The 19,679-nt window shown below is 38.3% G+C and overlaps 1 protein-coding gene across 6 annotated transcripts in view; it reads right to left on the bottom strand.

Moving 5' to 3' along the window:
- DMD (dystrophin) overlaps positions 1-19,679 on the bottom strand; it is a 1,304,666-nt gene that overhangs the window by 1,066,570 nt on the left and 218,417 nt on the right. Inside the window, exon 1 of one of the 6 annotated variants that reach the window (XM_087759567.1) lies at positions 3,637-3,738. The exons of the other annotated variants lie outside the window; for them this stretch is intronic. Coding sequence (XP_087615693.1) covers positions 3,637-3,655 — 19 coding nt within the window. The 5' untranslated portion in view covers positions 3,656-3,738. Of the gene's footprint in view, positions 1-3,636; positions 3,739-19,679 lie in introns of those variants that run through there. 6 annotated transcript variants of the gene reach the window in all.

Below are 19,679 nucleotides of genomic sequence, written 5' to 3'. Positions count from 1 at the left end.
ATTTGAGAAGTATACCTTTATGATAATTTAAATACTGACTGCTTAAGATGGGCTTAACAAAACTTAAGTAAGGTAGAAATTTTCATAAGTTCTTCATTCTGTGCAGAATACAGTAAATGGAAAAATCCATATAACTTTTTTTTTTTTTTTTTAACTACCTCACAGGGCTATCTATATTTAAGACTTATCTTGTTCAATGTTACACATATACTTTTAAGCACCCCACATACATCATATTTTTACATAAGATTGTTAGACACTTTACTTGGAATCTAATACTGCCCTTAATCCCAATGCTTTCCAGTATGTTCACAAGACTTGACTTCAGGGAGAAAAGATTCGTCCTACTGTCTAACGAGTACCAAATTAAGAACCTTTTACATATACAACACTGACCAATGCACTGTACAAGAGTCAGCACGGACTGAAGACACTTAAAGCCCATGCGTCTGCCTTTCTTCTTGGTGAATTCTCATGTAAAAAGGAAAATAAACCAGAAGATGTTGCTACTGCAAGAAAAAAGAAATTGACAAGCCAAGTTGACAAATGGCACAGGAAGAGAATAGCTTGAGAGAGAGAGGAAGTAAATAAAATAAGAAATATCATTATGAAAGATATAATCTTATGAAATATATTCAAATATTTTAAGACATTTTGAGCAGTTGTGGGTTTCTGTAGATTCCCCAGACTGACTTCAGATAACGCTCCCATGCACACAGAACACCATTAACTTTAAAATTTCTGACGACCAATCCTTGCGAATTTAAATGCTCTCTCCAAAGTATGTTTCATTTTCCATAAAGTTAAGAAACTGTATGTAACTCTGAGGGCTGATTGGTATTTTCTATATCTACTTACATAAGTGTATTTTAAGCAGATGACAACACCTTGAAGTTATTCATACGAAGGTTTTAATAAATATATCTGGGCTTCCTCACTATCCAAATTAAAGCATTTAAGTTAGAAGGCTAATCTGCTAATGCACAGGCAGTTGAGGAAACAGGACACCAATGTTAATTTCTTGCTTGGACTTGCTTGCTGAAAGAGCTTATTGCTCTCTATTGTCTAGATATTTGAGCCTAGTAAGTCTACCCAGATAATTCAGCAGGCTATGTTACATAGCGATAGTCAAGCAAAGCAAATATCCCCCCCCCCAGCGTATTTCTATGATTTTTTTTTTGTTATTGTACCCTTAGAACACAATTTGCATTCAACAATCAATAAGCAATTATTTTTTATTTGAAAAGCATAAACTCTTTATTCATTCATTGTTGAAAAGGAACCAAGAGCCCAATCAAAGACCATTCAACTACGTGGAAAAATTCTCCAAGTTTTTTTTAAGTATCCAATTTCCCTTTTGGATGTTTATAACTGGCTGCATACCCACAGTTCTAAAAGGAGAATGAACAACTATGTTAACCCAGTTAATGGTAGCTATGAAAATGTTCACATGGGAAAACATCTTCCCCTGCAACTCAAAAAGAAAAAGCAAAGAAAAGAAGAACCCATGACTTCTTAAACTATCTATTTTACTGGTGTTGAATAAATAGCACATAGTTTTCTGTTGCTTTTGCAGAGGTGCCAGGCAGTTGCACTACCTTTGATCTATTTCTGTTCAAGTTACACAGAGAAGCATCTGAAACCATGATAATGTGCACTATTGATCCAGTAATAGTAGTAGATTATATAGCAAGATATATCTTATTTTATTGGCTAAAAATAGGGGTTATGCAGACAGGATGTTCTGGAGAGCAGCACAGAGCATGGGATGCTCTCGCTGTTAAAAGCTGAATGATTTTTTTATGGTATTTATGAGCCTCTGATTCAATTTGCTGTTTGCTCATTTGATATATCACTCCTCACAAAATAAGATCTATACGGAAGTAAGATAATCATGTTATTTCGTGCTGCAAAACAGTTGGATTTTGTTTTCAAATATGAATAGTCTTATGAACGGAAAATATTTGTTCTGTTTATGAGTTGCTTTTTAAAGCCCATAAGATGTCAAATCTGAAAGTTAATATCACAGAGAAGGACACACGCTCACCTACCCAGATAAGATTGTGTTAGCTTACTCAGATTTCTCTAACATATCGTGGTCAATGAACAAGAAGATCAACTTCATTGTCCTAACTGCATATTTTATGAACTGTGACAAGTTTGTTATAACTCATTTGCTCTAAACTTTTCTTCTGAGATTGCACAAGCAGCAAGAGATAAACTCAGCAATGTCAACAAGCTCGGTGGCATAGTTCAAGCTGTGAAGGTTCAATAAATAGGTCCGTAAACATTGCAAATCAACATAGCTTTTGATGAAATGTCAAGCAAGACAGAGCTTAGCTATATTCAGCTCAGCTTGAACTCATAAACCATTAACTGTCCTCTGTAGTTTCCAGAGAAATGTCTTATGAATAAAGCACAAATGTTGAAATAGAAATAAAAACATTTTTTTTCTTTGAGATAGAAGATTAATAAAAGCCATTTAATAATAGGAAATGGTATTTTAATCACTCCAATAAAGATTGATTTATAAAACCAGCCAATATGACAATGCTACACATCCTTATGATGGAGCAACCATTATTTTATACCTCCAAGTTAGGAAAGGATGCAAAAAATAGGAAGAGAAAATAAAATTAATTTTTAAATACCCTGAAGATACTTCAGTTTTGAATCATTGCAAAAATCTTTGTTTTTTTCCTGCATGAGACATAACAAATACTGCTTGTTTCAGGGAAAATACATATTCTCCCTCCATTTTTAGGAGGAATAATAGAATAAAACTTGTTACAATGCATCAAGGTACCTATTTATAACAGAAGCTAGCATTCATTTTTTCACCCCCAGTGGAGCATTGTATTACATATATACAGTCAAATATTCTCTTGAGATATATTTCCAAATGGCTTGAAAGATATGAAGTTACTTTAGCTACTTTTCAGAATCAATCCTCTACAGACAAGTCTATGCAATTACCCTAGACTGAATGCAAGGTTGTTTTCGCCCGATGGCCCAGTTTCCAAGCTATTTCTATATCATCAGTTGAGTAATTCATTTGACCATGTCAAAATTTGTTTGCAGTAAACTTTACATCTTTCTGCTGTCTCTGTAACAAGGAGCTCATTTAGTAAAACAACTAAATCCTCTTTGATCAGCTGGCATCTATTATCTACGACTGCGCAAACACTCAGTATTGTCACTTGAACACACTGCACCGTCCATTATCAAGGGAAAAAAAAAACAAAAAACAAAAAACAAACAAGTTTAACGTAATCAAAGACTTACTGCATGCAAAAGTTTGTTTGTTTTTCCTTCTGTATTAACACCCTGTTGACATTCTCCAACCAGTTTTGAATCAGATTTAAAAATAAAGTTATGCAAGGCATGGATATCTGCTAGAATGGAGCTGGCACTGCGACAAGGCAAGTCCCCTCCCACGAGCCCCATTTGCCCTTAACTTTGGAGTCCTTTCAGAGGAACTTCCCGCAGCCCCCTCTACGCAGCAGGCAGTGCCCCAGCCAGCCACAGATATCCCAGGAGGCAGCCAACTGACCTAAATGCCGTCTTTAGGGTTGCGTTGCTGCTGCTCTTCACTCTTTTGAATATTCCTTGTATTCATTTACAGCCGGTACTCACCCGAGGCATCCCCAGGCATCGCTGGCACCGCAGTGTCTTGCTACCTTCGTGGGGAAGCGGTTAGTTTATTTCCCTGTGGGTACTTCTCTCTAACACGTTCTCTGAAGTAGGAGAAACCTGGAGGGAGACTCATTGCCAGGTGCAGGTAACACACACACGCAATCTCCCTCCAGCTTTACAGTCACAAAAAGAGCACTCTCTTCTCAGAAGCTGACAGGAGAATTACGGCCAATTTTGTTTTCTTAAACAACAGCAAGGTACTCTCCCAAGGTAGGCAGCCAGCGTGTGCTGCACTCCCTCCCTCCTCGCTGAAATGGTTTCTCCCTACACAGGCTCAATCTACCTGATTATGTTCTCTCCTAATCAGTAATCTTAGTTTCCTCAGCGGTATCGGCCCTCCTCTTTCACCCGGGATTTCTGGAGGGCAGGCTGCAGCAGCAGAGCAGTGGTGCTCCGGGGAAGCAGGGCAAGGGAGCAACATTTTGGAAACACTTATGTTTCTGTCTGCTTTTTGTTCGAACGCTGGGTTACAGCGTATGGCTGTGTGTGAGAGAGATTATTCTTCCTGCTTTTACAATCCTATTCAAATAGGCTTAAAGTCCCCAAGAAAAAAAGGCTACCTGCTTCATCAAGCAGTAACTGCTTTTCAATGCGGTCTTCTTTGGGTATCCTTTCCCTAAAACCAGCTTACATCTCTTTCCTATACGACAGTATATTTCCATCTGCAGTATATTCTTCCCTAATTCTAGTCAGCAAATAAGACAGAAGAGGTATGATTCCCTTCTCCTTCTTTTTTCTTTTTTAAACTAAAAGAAGAGGGCAAAGATAGGTATAACAAATATTACCATAACCAACTTGAACACCATCTGCTGTCTGTCAACAAACATTCTTGCTGTAAGCCTGAAAGGGTTGTTCGGTTTTTGTTGGGTTTTTTGTGTGTGTGTTTTTCGTTTGTTTGTTTGTTTGAATAACTAGGGGAGTGGTGTGGACAAAAGAATTTTCCTCTTTTCTCTGTACTTTTGTCCTGATTATTCTGGTTAACCTGATTATTACATTATTAACTGTTATTCTCCCATAAAACTCTTCTAATCCAAGTTTAGAGACTATATCAGAACGAATTCAAAGGTTCCTTTACTAGCTAACAGGCTAGTTTTAAAAACATTTGTTGAGAGAAAGCAATGGGCAAATCACTGATTGAGGAAAGATTTACACTAGTACTTCAGCTGGGCTGTAGAGCATGTGGTCTGTCAGGCACAGCATAGCATAAAACCATGACAGCAAAGAGGCAAGAAATGTGGAGAGAGTAAATACTTAGGACCAATCCATTCTGGGTTAGTGTGGTACTGTATTTAAGCATTGTGAAGATCTGTAAAATCTGGTGATTAACTAAGCTAAACTGGCTTTTGTGGACAGTGTAAAACTGGGAGTTATGATAAACCTTGGAATCTGTGTAGATAAAAAAAGATAATATTAATCAGCATTCATCTGACAGCAGACCCAATCCAGGAAAAAAAAAAATAAAGAAAAAAATAATAATCACAAACTATATAGCAGCTTCCTAACAAAAGCAAACGTCCATTCTTCTCTGTTTTCGGCACAGAAGCCTGGTACAGAGATGCTTCTGAAGGAACAGACAGCCTGAATATTACTGTACGCTCTGAACTTAAAGTGGCTTCTCCCACATTTACCATGGTCAACCACAACTCTTCCCTCCCCTTGCATCCTGCACTGAGAGTAGCATCACTGTTGCTGGAAAGGTCCAGCTTCATGGTCCTGCTCACACCTCAGTGGAGTTCATTAGTAAGAATTTGTTTCTTTCTCAAAATTTACTTTTTTTCCAAAAACATGCAATACAAATGTTAAATACAAAGGTTATTTACCTAGTTGATTAGCTGTTATTAAATGCAGCGAAACCGCAAATCTGGCGGTTATGTTCTTTTTTAAAGAACAAAATTAAAAATTAAAAAGTAATAGAAAAAAGAAGTAGAAATCTAGAAATCCAGATTAAAAAAAAAAAAAAAAAGGCCAAAAAAACCAAAACCGTGCAGGCAGTGCTTTCACATGATGGAGATGTTAGCATGCCAGGCACATGTCCTTTTGTGCCACCTCAAAACACAGAATGTTCCAAAAAATACATTCTTCCCCTATGGAGCAGGGTATATTTTCCATAACCCACTCTGCTTTTCACAGTGGAACTGCCACACAGAGTTGGAAGGCTGTGGCATATATTCTAGACATATTCATAAATCGGTCTGTTCAATTCATTAAACTTTTTCCATTTCAGCTGCAAGTAAATAAAAACACAATAAATTCAAGTAGGCTCCAGCTTGAACTTAACTTTGCTGTTAAAACATACTCAGCCTCTCTTTGTTCGCTGTAACAATCCATTCAACTGAAACTAAAGGTCATTTCATGTCCTATTCAGGGTTGTACTCCGAATCAAGACTTAGCATCATTTAGGACAGCAGCCGAGAAGGTTACTTGAAAGTAGCTTTCAGTTAAACTTGTTAGATTAAGCCATTTGATGACTCAGTCAGTTGTGGAAAGAAAGACAGCAGCTAAAACTTTTTTAATTGAATGCATAAGATAGTAGAGCATCTAGGCATGTTCTCCATGCCGTTTACAGCATGGGGAATGCCTTGGTGCCTACAGCAGGGCTGAGTGCACCTCACACCAGAATAGCATGTTGCTGCAATTCTGGAAGGCTCAGAGATGAAATTTCAAGCCTCCTTTATGAGCAGAACAGGTTGCATTTTTTCTTTCTTTCACCTGTTTTCCAAACAAAATTCAGCAGAAACTGTTCATGACTGAACATGTATATGATGGCAAGCTTGTTCCAGCACTAGCATAACACGGAACAAGGTTAATAATTACAAATAGGTATGCTATGATCATCTCCATATGATATAGCTATTTAGTCTTTGTAACTGATAACATGGAGACCTCTGTCACATCCATGTCTTGGAGAAACAGGTACTGTAGAAACACAGGACTAGATACAGCGTCTATTCCCAAGACCTTCAAAACTTTGACAAATTTGACATAAGCATGAAAAGCAGGCAAGAAATAAAAGAGAGAAATAAAAAGAGTAAACTCACTCAGTTACATAAATTAATAATTCAAAATAAAATAATGGTTAGGGAGCATAGAGGAGTCTAGCATGAACCAGAGCATGTTGCTCGATTTCTTAATTCCAGTTGGGAAGAAGAAATAGCAATTTCCAATGCAATCTACTCCTCCTTACAGAAATTGTTTTCCATCACTCTGCGAAAGGGCAGACGTGCACTGCAAAGGGCAGCTGCTTCCATCTCTACTCTGTATGTCTGCACCACAGGAACGTCAGGACAGGCTTCATCTAGCAAAGAGTTTGTTAAAATACTAATTTCACAGCAACAGTTACTTTTCATCATTTATGTTTGTTTGGCATTTATCAAAAGCTTTTCTGTTATTTTTTTCCTGAACTCCACAGGAGGGGTATATTTGCTTATAGGTACAGACTTGACTAGGATCATTAGCTGATGTAAGCAAAAATACCCCTAAATGTTTAAGCACCATTGCTTAGGTTCCTTTACACCTAGACAAAGTTATTATCATTCAAAAATTAAGTGCTTTCTAAGAAAAGAGGGAATTTCTTTTTCAAGGAAGTATTACAATCTGTAAGCAACCTGGACTAATGGCAAGAGGGTCTACAACTTTTTTTGTCACATCCAAAAGAACCATAAAACTCTTCCGTCACACACAACCCTTTGTGTCATGCGTGAAATACAGCCACAGATCATCTGATGAGAAAAGCAAGTCTGAAATCATACACCACAGCTTAGCTTTGGATTCTTCCTCCACATGGGACTCCTAGCTTTGGAAAGCCATACCTTAGGGACACCAACTCTTGTTCTCTGACCTCCGTCCACCTCGTGGGCTGGAAGAGTTGTCCAGAGCACTCAAGGACCATCTCTCCCACCCTACCCAAATGCCTTCGCTGGCTTCTCACCTTCCCATGCCTGCCACAGTCTTTTTCCTTCCTCCCACATCCCTGAATCCTCTCTGTCCCCTGCTACCCATCAGGGGTTGACCTGGGGAAGGAGGGTGTTGTATGGAGCAGCTGTGCCATATAACCACTAAGGAACAGGATGCTGTTACAGGGAACTCAGCCACTGAAAAATAAAAACCACGTAGGTGGTTTGATATCAGAGCAAAGATCTTGTTTATCTTTGTCTCCCTAAGTAATTTTGAACACAGGAGAGAAACTCGCATGTTTTTGCAAGAAAAATCAGAGTTTATACAGAGATTATAAGTAGTCCTTACAAACTGCTCATCAGAAGGAGCTTTCTACAAGGAAACCTGTTATATTCTTCTATAATTGAGAGCTGTTACTACTGAACGAGCTTTATACAGAGAGATACACATTTTCCTCAGGCTGAAGTGATTTTTGATAATCTGGGATTAGAAAAAGAATAGCTAGAGCAGAGGCAAAAAAAAAAAAAAAAAAAAAAAAAAAAAAAAAGAACCAAAAACCGTAAAAGGCTTTCAGAAAGAATAAATTGATAAAATCACAGGCAAAGTCCTGATTCTGCTGAGGTCAAAGGCAAAACTCCACTGAAAATTGATTTTGCTTCAAGATCAAAAGTCAACATCTGCTCTATTTAGTGTTGCATTATGAAGGAAGATAGCTGTTTATTTGTGCTGTGCTTGAGAGGCCCTGCTGAACACTCAAAGTACGTCTGTATACTTTCCTATAAATGTATACAGATAAAGCTATTCTGCATTTTCATATATTTTCTCACACTTTTGTATACTTTTTAATATATATATATATATGCATGTGTAGATACACAGCATTTTAATATATCCTTATATTTCAGGGTGAGGTGGATGTCTATACATTTTTGAACCACAAAATTCTATTTTCATCAACCTGCTCCCCCATGTTTGTACTTCTGTCTTATGCTTTTTCTTGCCAGGGTTATCAAGTGATAACAGCCTGCCAAGGAAGCACACAGCTTTTATAACAGTGTTTTCTTAAAAGTTACAGGCTATAATAATATTTTGACTTTTTTTCCCAAAAAGGAAGATACAAAGGGAAAACAGAAGATCATTACTGCTGTATCAGACTTGCAGTCCCTGAAAACATCTCAAATGACCCAAAAATGTATCTCCTTACATCAGGTGGCTGTAATTTTTCCATTTTCAATTCCTTCATTCACAGCTTGGACTACCTGATGATATGTATGTAAGCCTAACCCAAACGTGTCTATTCAATCTAATGTCTTGTTTGTGATAGTAAAGGACTGCCTCATTAGGTCAGGAAATCAAAACGTGTAAGTTTTGCCACACAGTTATAACAAACCATAAAAAAAATTACCTATCTGTTGCATAGGTTTTTATCCATCCCAAGATGGAGGATGACAAGTGTTATGTGTTAGTGAGCCGTTACTGTGCTGCCCTCTGTAATCTGCCTGAAAACTAATGCATAAATATATGAGAAATTAATCTTTGGAGTCAGGAGTGTTTTCAGGAGTAATATACCTGAAATTTAAGGTGCAACAAAGATCTGTTAGATCCTAATTCCTTCCAAAATTACTTCACCAATATAATTATACGCATTCTGACTCAGTTTCTCAGGAATATTCAAGGCCTGCTATTACTGTAGCAGTATGATGACTACTTGGTTGAATGGATATAAAAAGCAGTTTCTGCCCTGGAAGACCATACATATTGAATTTAAACTGTGCACACAGGAACTGAAGATATGATCAGATATAGCATAATGTACTGAAGCTTGTCCAATTGTCAGCTGGCATTGTGATAAAGTAAAAGAAACATTATTAAATCCTTATCTCCATGCAAACCCACACTCAAAGACCAGTCAGACTTCCCAGGGTACCGAACTACCAAAAAAGCAAACCTTATCTACAGACAACTGTCAGAAAATTGTAAGATATAAATATTGTAAGATATAAATATTGTAAGATATAAATATTGTAAGATATAAATATTGTAAGATATAAATATTGCTGGATGTAATGATTTCTGATAATTTTATAAACCACTGTTTCACTGAGTGTTATAATCCCAGTTTGCTGTAAATTAATGTTTGCATAGAATTTGCATAATGTCATAATTATGCAAGCTGCATAGTAAGAATTATTACAAGATATTCCAGCCCTTGCTTTCTCTTGTGAGGCTTTTCTGTTGCCACATGCCTCCTCAGGCAGCGGCAGAGGTGTCTAGCAGAGTTCCCCAGACTTCTGCAGGGCAGTCCTTACTGTTGCTCTCCTCCTGCACCACATTTTCTTCCTTAACTTTTGATCCAGTTACATTTATTTTTCCCGTTCAGCACTACAAGGAAGCATCTGGGGCAGTTTCTAAGTGAAACCACCACCTCAACCTACTCACTCTTCAAAAAATCTGTGCTGGTCCATCCTCGCACACTGCCCCTAAACAACACTGCTTTCCTTTGTGTAGTTTCTTATGACAACTAAGATAAGGACCAGGGTATTTAGGCACTCTCAGACTACATCAGTGTTTGCTTTCAACTGAACGGCCTTAGCCAGATGAGTTTTAAACCAGACCCTTCACGAAGATGGGCTTGTGCTGTATATATCCTTGAGAAGGCTTGAAGGCTGGACCTCATTACCAGAGCTCCCTGTGCCACTCAGGAAAGATGAGCAAGCTGTAAATCCGGTACACCTGAATCAAGGAAAGCACATCAGATTTTCCCTAACCTTCAGTGTATAACTTTTTTTCCTCTATTTCTTTGGAAATACAGACCCTTTAATTCCTTTCCTGATTTTTCGCCTTTGATTTCCTCCTTGTCTTCTGATTTTATTCGTTTGCCTGAAAGTCCTGTTCATTTTATACTCCCATTGTATGGTCTATCTTCACCTAAATTAAATTGAGCTTGTCTACAAGAAAATTAGAGCTAACATTTATATTCTGTTTTTAGTAAAGCTTATTCAGTCAAACTCATTTACTTACAGAAGGAAAAAGATACTACTGTAACAGCAAAAACATCTGTTTACATTCAGGAAATGTGCATTTGCTTCAGAATATATTCTGGTTTCCATTGAACAGCACTATTACTCTGATCCCACAACTAGATACTGTGCCAAAAAGTAAAATAAAGAAATCAAACAACCACCACCACCCCAAAAAAAAGAAAAAAAAATTACAAACATCCAAAAAGTAGAGAGTAGCACATCCCCAGCAGCATATTACTGACCCATTCTGGAGCACTAGTTTGGTACTGAATCACAACTTGTCTTAAGCATTTTTTTTCTGCATTGTCTCACTCAGGTATGAAGCCCCATATTGCTTGGCTTATGAAATCTTATATGATCACATTTACAGCAATAGCTCCAGTCTGCAGTAAAACAAAACCTTAACATACATCTCACTGATAAGGCTTAATTCAATTAAACTGACCATTAAGATTAGTGCAAATTGAATTGCTCTCTCAGACTTGCTGATAATCACTTGACAGACCAATAAACACACCGTTTCCCAACAGAATGATTTATGGTGCTTAATTGAATACTGTCCCCACTGCTCCTCTCCCTTCCTCCTCACCTCCAAAACATCACAGGGATTACACAATAATTTGCTCCAGAATGCTTGTCAGAGATTTGTTGTTTTGATCCCAATTAATTTAACCTTCCTGAGTCTGCATACAGAAAGCAAATTGCAAATATTCACTGTGATAATACAAACTGAAATAACATCTAAGACATGGATTGTAAAATACACTAAAATAGTCATCACTTCAGTTGCAATGACACAAAAAGTAGTGCAGACACTGGACCCGAATCCAGGCTCAGAAAGGTTAATGAAAGAACACAACCAGAAGTTACTCTGCATTATTCAGGGTTTATTATCTTTAAATAAAAAGTAATAATACAGTGATAAAACTAGGTTTTCTCTTCTTACTCTTCCTTTTTTTTTTTTTTTTTGCTTACCCATAGGATGGGGACAGTTATTTTTATACTGCAAGAGAATAGGTTTGTGGAAATATCAAACAATGGTTATACTTAAGAGTTTTAAAAGCATGATTACTCTCAATTCATTGAATACTAGTTTTCTGTAAAAATAAATGAAATGTAAGGAACGATGCAAATAGCAATGAATTCAATAATTTTCATAATCATTGAGACTTTGATCCTATGCTGTGGAAGGCAGTAGGGAGTTTTATTAATGAAATCAATATGAACTTGGTCAAACTTTGTTCTGTTTGCAGTGTCCTTTCAGAGACATGTTTGGAATACAGGGATTAGTATTTATCTAAAACAGACGAACATACAGATAGATTCAATGATGGCCTCATACAGTATTTTTGAATTGTCTCTACATTTTCAGATTAACTGATTATGAGACTAACACAAAACTCAATTTTTTTCTGGTTTTCTGCACAAGTCGTTTTATTTTTTTCCACATATAGCAGTAGCATAATAATGCCATTTTCTAAGTGGAACTGCAAAGATCGGAGCTTTTTAAAATAGACACATCTGAAATGACATGGGGATTTTGCCTTCCTTCACATCATAGAGGCATCATGTAAGGAAAAATGTAATCATTCCCATGCATGAACAAATATATGCTCTGATCATATGACTGGATATACACAGTCCCGTGACAAAGACCGACTGAATTTTTATCACACAATGGGGAAAAAGTATCAGGCAGCAACTGTAACAGATTCATTACTCTAAGGAGTGAAAGTGATCTTTAAAACTACAGGCTGGGCACCCCTGGCCTAGCTGAACCTCATTCATGGCAAAAGACAAAGTTGGAAATCTGTCTTATTTTGAACATTTTTTATTACTTGCTATTTTATCTAGGCTGTTAAGAGAAGGTCAAGAGGAAATTACTGTCCGAAAATACCCATGTTGAAAGAAATCAGTAATAATGGGCAGCAAAAGAAAGTATATAACAACAGCATGATAAAGCTAGACAAGTTCAGGATAGCAACTGCAGATTTTTAAGTATGAACAATGCCAAAAAAACATTTCTGGTTCTGGTGTTCTCTCCAGATCTTTAAGTCATGATTTGATAGATTTCTGAAAGAAAAGATATAAGTCTAGCTTAAAACTATGGATGTGGTACAAAAACTACAAGAAGCGTTAGAGAGAAGTCAGTCTAATCTTAATGGTCCCTTTTAACCCTAAGGAATCAGCTCCATTACAGCTTTCACTTGACTTTGTTTCACGTCTTTACCTCTCTGCATATACAATGAATTAACAGAATAGTAATTACATAGCTCCTAAATAACTTAAGATTGATGGAGGTCCATTTACTCTTCAGGTTGAATGTGACTCTAATGAACAAATTCTCACATTTTTTGAGACGTGTTTCCGGGTCTAGATTAAGAACCAGCATTTTGGGGTTGATAAACTGGTATAAGCACATTTAAAAATAGACAGATATCCAAGCATCATAAGTATAAAAATTTACTATGAGGCATTCTTTTTTTTATGGAGTATTTCTAATGATATCATCCTTGTCAAACATTGCTTACTCTTGGATGTACCTTTATGAATCCTTTACAAAACGTGGTAATGACTCACCAAATGTGACTGCTATGATGACTCCCCCACATACAGTACAATGAACATACAGCAAATAAAACAACTAACAGGAAGAGCTTCAGTTTCATGGTCATTTTGAGCTTAATGTTATGTGCAAATAATTGTACAATTGGGATTTAAGACATGCCTACAGTTGTTTGTTTTGTTTTGTTTTTTTTTAATGTACGAACTGTTTACTTCTCTCTCCAGCTCTACGGGCGGTTTTGCAAACCTTCTTTAAACAAGTAGAAAGCAAGCAGAGGTAGCTATAAGACAATTTAATAAATTGTTAATCATACACAAACATTTCAGAGCTGGTTTTTTTTTTTCTCCTTTTCACTGATCTACAGTAACAAGAATGCCTAAAAGTAAAGAGGGCAATCTTACATTTTATTCTTTGAAAACAAGATGGGATTCTAGCTGTGAATGGACACAGAAATCTTCATTACTAAGTCGGTCAAAAGGTATGAAGAAAGTTTCCAATCACAACCGCTGCCATGCTGACATACTGCTCCAACCATCTCCTTGGTTTTAACTTCCTGCATGAAAACCATACTGAAAATTAATAAAATAGAGTTTTTCCTCACCTCTTCTGTCTTTTTGCTCCCTGCCCCTCCATTCTATTCTCTAGCAGCTTTTTTTTTTTCTTTTTTCCCTTGCTGGGGAGGGGTGGTGGAGGCAGGCTGGGGCTCTGCAGCAGGCCACCCCTGGTTACCCACCCAGGCAGCGGGTGGGCAGGTGCTGAGGAGAAGGGGAACGACCTGGGCACACAGGGCAAGGCTGTGCTCTGCTGCTGCCAGCTCTGATCACCCCCATGTTTCTCTGTTTCGTACCTGCGTTGGCACAAGCAGCGCAGAGATTGGTGACCTTCAGGAAATGCTCTAATTCAGCGGGAACAGGAATTGATCTTTAATGTACTCACACACAGCTACTTGTCTTGTTACCTAAATTAGCACAGTGTCAGAGCACCCAGGCAGACTAATGAATTGCATAATTGCACAGCTCCCCCCAGTAAAGAAACGGTATCCTTTTGGTCCCTCTTCCCTATTTCAGTATATCCTTTGCCTTCCAACTTGCACATGAGCTGCAGGTTATCATTCTCCATAAAACAAAGACTCAGCTGCGTCCTTGTGCTCTGTACACAGTGCTCTGTGCTATGCTTACATTGAATGGCAAATGGAAAGGAGAATGTTGCTTTAACTAGAAACAAACTTCCTCAAAGATCTTTGAGAATACCAAATGATGCCCTTTTAAGTAGATCAATGCTTAGTGTACTGTAGCTGTCAAAAATCCCACCCATTTCTGGACAAGACTTACCGAAGTAAAGACACCAGGCATTAAAGAATATTAGCATCTAAAAGCTTCTCTTTTCCCGAGAGCTATCAAGTATTGACCAGGAGAGAAAAAAAAAAAAAAAATAGCAGGCACTGACAGCTCACTTTCTTCTTCAAACTAGGGCATATATTAAACAGGTTTTTAAGTATCTTTGGCAGACTGTCAGCATTAACTGACTTTCAGTACTTGCCTTAGAGAACAAGAGAGGGAAAAACCTGCTGTTCCTTTCTATAAAGCATGACTGCTTAGTGCTGAAAAGAACTGATGGGTAGCAGCTAATTTATTTATTTACATTTTCATTGAAATTAAAATGATATCTTCCTAATTGATATATGCAAAACAGCAATATGTCGAACTATCAAAATGAAAAGGTTCCGTTAGTTCAACTAGAGTCTGCTTTCTCCTTGCTGGTAGAGACCGGAGCGCTTTAGAACTTGGAAGCTCTCCTATCTCTCAAACCTCATTGAAACAGTTGCACCTCCACAAAAATTTTTGTGTTTTAACAACAAGCAAAAAAGAACTCTTTTCATATTGATGATTTTCTTTTCCAACCAGCTTGCTTTATTTTTTTATCCTTCACAAAACCACTTAGCCTTGGGCTAATGTTGCCATAGTGTCAATTTTTTTTCTCATTAGTATAAACGACAGTACCAGGCAATGAAAGCAGAAAAAGATATCAGCAAAGCATCAATGTTTGTAAACAGGTATTTTAAGCAAAACAGACAGTGTTTTGATGATGGTGAGGACAGGGTTGAGTGTTTATGGGTAAGAATCAGGGGGAAGGCCAACAAGGCAGATCTCATGGTGGGAGTCTGTTACAGACCACCCAGCCAGGATGAAGAGGCAGACAAAATATTCTATAAGCAGCTGGGAGAAGTCTCACAATCACTAGCCCTTGTTCTCATGGGGGACTTCCACTTACCAGATGACTGCTGGAAATACAATACAGCAGAGAGGAAACTGTTTAGGAGGTTTCCTGGAGTGTGTGGAAGGTAACTTCCCGACACAGCTGGTAAGTGAGCCAACTAGGGAAGGCGCACTGCTGGACCTGCTGTTTGTGACCAGAGAAGGCCTGGTGGGTGATGTGATGGTTGGAGGCCATCTTGGGCGCAGCGATCACAAAACGATAGAGTTTTTGATTCTTGGAGAAGCGAGGAGGGGAGTCAGCAGAACTGCTACCTTGGACTTTTGGAGGGCACACTTTGGCCTGTTCAGGAGCCTGGTTGACAGAGTCCCTTGGGAGGCAGTCCTGATGGGCAAAGGAGTCCAGGAAGGCTGGGCATTCTTCAGGAAGGAAATCTTAAAGGTGCAGGAGCAAGCTGTCCCCATGTGCCAAAAGACAAGCCAGCAAGGAAGAAGACTGGCTTGGCTGAACAGAGAGCTTTGGCTGGAACTCAGGAAAAAAAGGAGTTTATGACCTTTAGAAGAAGGGGCAGGCCACTCAGGAGGACTACAAGGGTGTCGTGAGGTTATGCACGGAGAAGATTAGAAGGGCCAAAGCCCAACTAGAACTTAATCTGGCTACTGCCGTAAAAGACAATAAAACATGTTTTTTTAATATCTTTATCAATGATCTGGATGAGGGGATCGAGTGCACCCTCAGTAAGTTTGCAGACAACACCAAGTTGGGTGGAAATGTTGATCTGCTGAAGGGTAGGAAGGCTCTACAGAGAGATCTGGACAGGCTGGATCGGTGGGCCAAGGCCAACTCTATGAGGTTCAAACAAGCCAAGTGCCGGGTCCTGCACTTGGGTCACAGCAACCCGTGCAACGCTACAGGCTTGGGGAAGAGTAGCTGGAAAGCTGCCTGGTGGAAAAGGACCTGGGGCTGTTGGTCAACAGCTGGCTGAATATGAGCCAGCAGTGTGCCCAGGTGGCCGAGAAGGCCAATAGCATCCTGGCTTGTATCAGAAATAGTGTGGCCAGCAGGACTAGGGAAGTGATTGTCCCCCTATGCTCGGCACTTGTGAGGCCACATGTCGAATACTGTGTTCAGTTTTGGGCCCCTCACTACAAGAAGGACATCGAGGTGCTGGAGCGTGTCCAAAGAAGGGCAACAAAGCTTGTCAACAGTCTGGAGCACATGTCTTATGAGGAGCAGCTGAGAGAAGTGGGGTTGTTTAGCCTGGAGAAAAGGAGGCTGAGGGGAGACCTTATCACTCTACAACTACCTGAAAGGAGGTTGCAGCAAGGTGGGGGTCAGTCTCTTCTCCCAAGTAGCAAGCGATAGGATGAGAGGAAACGGCATTAAGTTGCACCAGGGGAGGTTTAGATTGGATATTAGGAAAAATGTCTTCACTGAAAGGTTAGTCAAGCATTGGAACAGGCTGCCCAGGAAAGTGGTGGAGTCCCCATCCCTGGAGGTATTTAAAAGACATGTACATGTGGTGCTTAAGGACATGGTTTAGTGGTGGACTTGGCAGTGCTAGCTTAACGGTCAGACTCAATGATCTTAACGGTCTTTTCCAACCTTAACGATTGTATGATTTGCAACGTAGTTAAAAATTTGTGAAGCATTTGGATTGCTTAATTTGTATCTTCCTAAACATTCTTAATATTTCATATTTAATTATATTTGCTTGATATCCACGTGATAGGAGTCATATTTAGGAGTGACTTACTGATCACTGACATGGCAAATATTCTAAGGCTACCCTTACTGATACGAAAATGCTTATCAGCCCTGTAAGAGTGATAGAAATAAAGACAGATAAGTGACTATACAGCAGATTTCCCTGTTTGAGACACAAACGAGCCGCAAAATCTAAAAAGCCTTTACATCCTACCTACTGAAAGGGGAAAGAGAACAGCATTAACTTGGCTTCTCTGTCTGTTCTGTATATCACAAGAATCAAAGGGAATATGAGATTAAAGTTATGCCTTAGTTTTACCTGTTACATTATAGTGCATATGGGATGTGACATACATTTAGAAGAAGCCTGAATTTACAATATCTAGAGTCTTCAATTTCAGTTGCAGGTACGGCACTATCTAAAGTTATTTCTCCACTTCATTTTTCTTATTGAATTTTTTTTTCGTATAGACTCGGTGTTAAGCTTTCAAATATAGAAGTAAATAGAAAATGGAACAAAATGAATCATGAGTTTGCAAAAAGAAGATTGCACTAGATTAACCTGATATCCTCCTCTAAGAAGATTCTTCTAGACAAGGAAATGAAATGGATTTAGTCTCTCTGAATGTCAGCATTTGACAGTGCCTCAAGTACCTAAGCTCCTGCTGACTAGAATTCACCAGCGGAAGGCAGCTACAAAAAAAGGCAACTTTAATGGATGTCAAACCTGAGAAAAATAGGAATTCATTAAAGAATCACAAGAATAGTAAGAACAAGGGGAAATATTAGTTAGCATGATGAAAGGGAATCACTCACTGATAGTGAAGTTACTTGAGTAGTTTTTTAAAAAGTGATCCTGGAACAGGAGGCATTAATGACCTTTGCACAAAACAGTTTACGCCAAAGAAGTCAAATGATTACAAAAAGTTTGAGAATCACTGTCAAGACAGAGGGAGATTGAAATATCAGACAAAAAGAGCTGGGCAATGTTCAGGACCATGTTGATAGAAATGGACTGAAATTCAGACTTACCAGTGGAATTGTGGTTATTAAACAAAAAAAAAAAAAAAAGAGAGAGAAATGCAATAATTAGGTATATCAGGTGAAATATTTTGTTTTCAGATAGAGCAATATTAGCATCATTAACAACTGGGCTAGACTCCAATGAAACAGCAAGAGTAGGCTTGAACAGCAACTCTCCTTTGCTCTCAGAACATCATCACTGCTTTAACACCGGATACTGCTACCTCCCCATGATTGATCTCTAATTCTATAGACTGACAGTCACCATTCCATCAAACCTGGTGTGCGTGTATATATGCATGCATATTTACACAATGTAGAGGTGCACAGATTTGGCAGAAATGCAGAGAACCTTGGAGTACCTGTATATAAGGAACAGACAGAACCTGAGCTGCGAATATTACCCAGTTAACTGATACCGTGTAACAAAAAGTTCTCCAAGATATGTGCTGCCACACATTCTTACAGCACAGACTCGTTCGTGTTATGCTGCTTACAGTAAATATCAGCATATGAAATACAGCTGAGTTACAGCTGTGACAGTGAATCGGTAGATCCAAGATCATCTACTGCTTTCTGAATATATTAACACCTAGTCTGTATTCCTTTAAAATATGTAATTGTTTACTTTCCAGATGTAAAAATAAACTAAGAAATTCCATTTGCAACTTCAATCCATCTGTTTGCAGACAGCTGTTCTAAATAGCATCACATTCAAGATTTTAATAGCCTTAGCAAACTGAGAATTGTTTGACAATGTCCCTCATGCCTAAAGTACTTTCCCTCAATTTTCACCTGCTTTAATTTGCCCTGGCAAGAAGCTACACTGGCCATGTAACAGTCAGTCTTGTGCACATACAACATGGTCAATTCTATTATCAAATATCTATTTTCAGGGTTTTTTTTATTTTATAAAATAAAATACTCTGTACTTTGGTACTATACTCCTACACAATTAGAGTAAGCCCTTCTCTCTCCAGTCCAATAAACCTATTAAAAAAAAATATAGAACTCTTTTACCTTTACCATAGGTCATCAAACAGTTTTATCATGACCCTATCAGATATCATTAATCTATTCTACAGACCCACTTTATTTCTAGAACTCTAAAATAGCTTTGTTCTCTCTCTTTTACTCTCCTGACATAACTGAAATATTAGGATAGTACAAGCATATATTCCTACAATTTTTTAAATTAAGTAAGACTCACTTCTGTCTTCGCAGATGCTCATGAAATGCCCTGCCCACATGTAGGTTCAAGAGAACAGAAGTTCCTTAAAACCAGAGCACACCACCTTGCAAACTCAAGCCCTTAACTCATGATCAAGCCTTTAAATAAAGACAGTAGTGTCCTCCTTAGTTAATAGCATTGAGATTGCTTCAACCTGAGAGCTGACTTAGGCTTACTTGGGCACCTATGCACCTCTCTTAGTGTGCTTGTTTCATTCTTTCTATTACTTTAGATTTTAATAGTCTACATACTTTAAGTGGATTCATATTTGTAGATTAGTAGTGAGAAAAGTGACTAAAGCCCAAATCTTTTGGTTTTGAACACA

The sequence above is a fragment of the Nipponia nippon genome, unplaced genomic scaffold, assembly GCF_047370975.1.
Source record: "Nipponia nippon isolate SJK-2023a ecotype South Korea unplaced genomic scaffold, ASM4737097v1 scaffold_2, whole genome shotgun sequence".
Taxonomy (NCBI): domain Eukaryota; kingdom Metazoa; phylum Chordata; class Aves; order Pelecaniformes; family Threskiornithidae; genus Nipponia; species Nipponia nippon.
The sequence above is the reverse complement of the archived record's forward strand: the minus strand, read 5'-3'. Positions and strand labels throughout refer to the sequence as shown.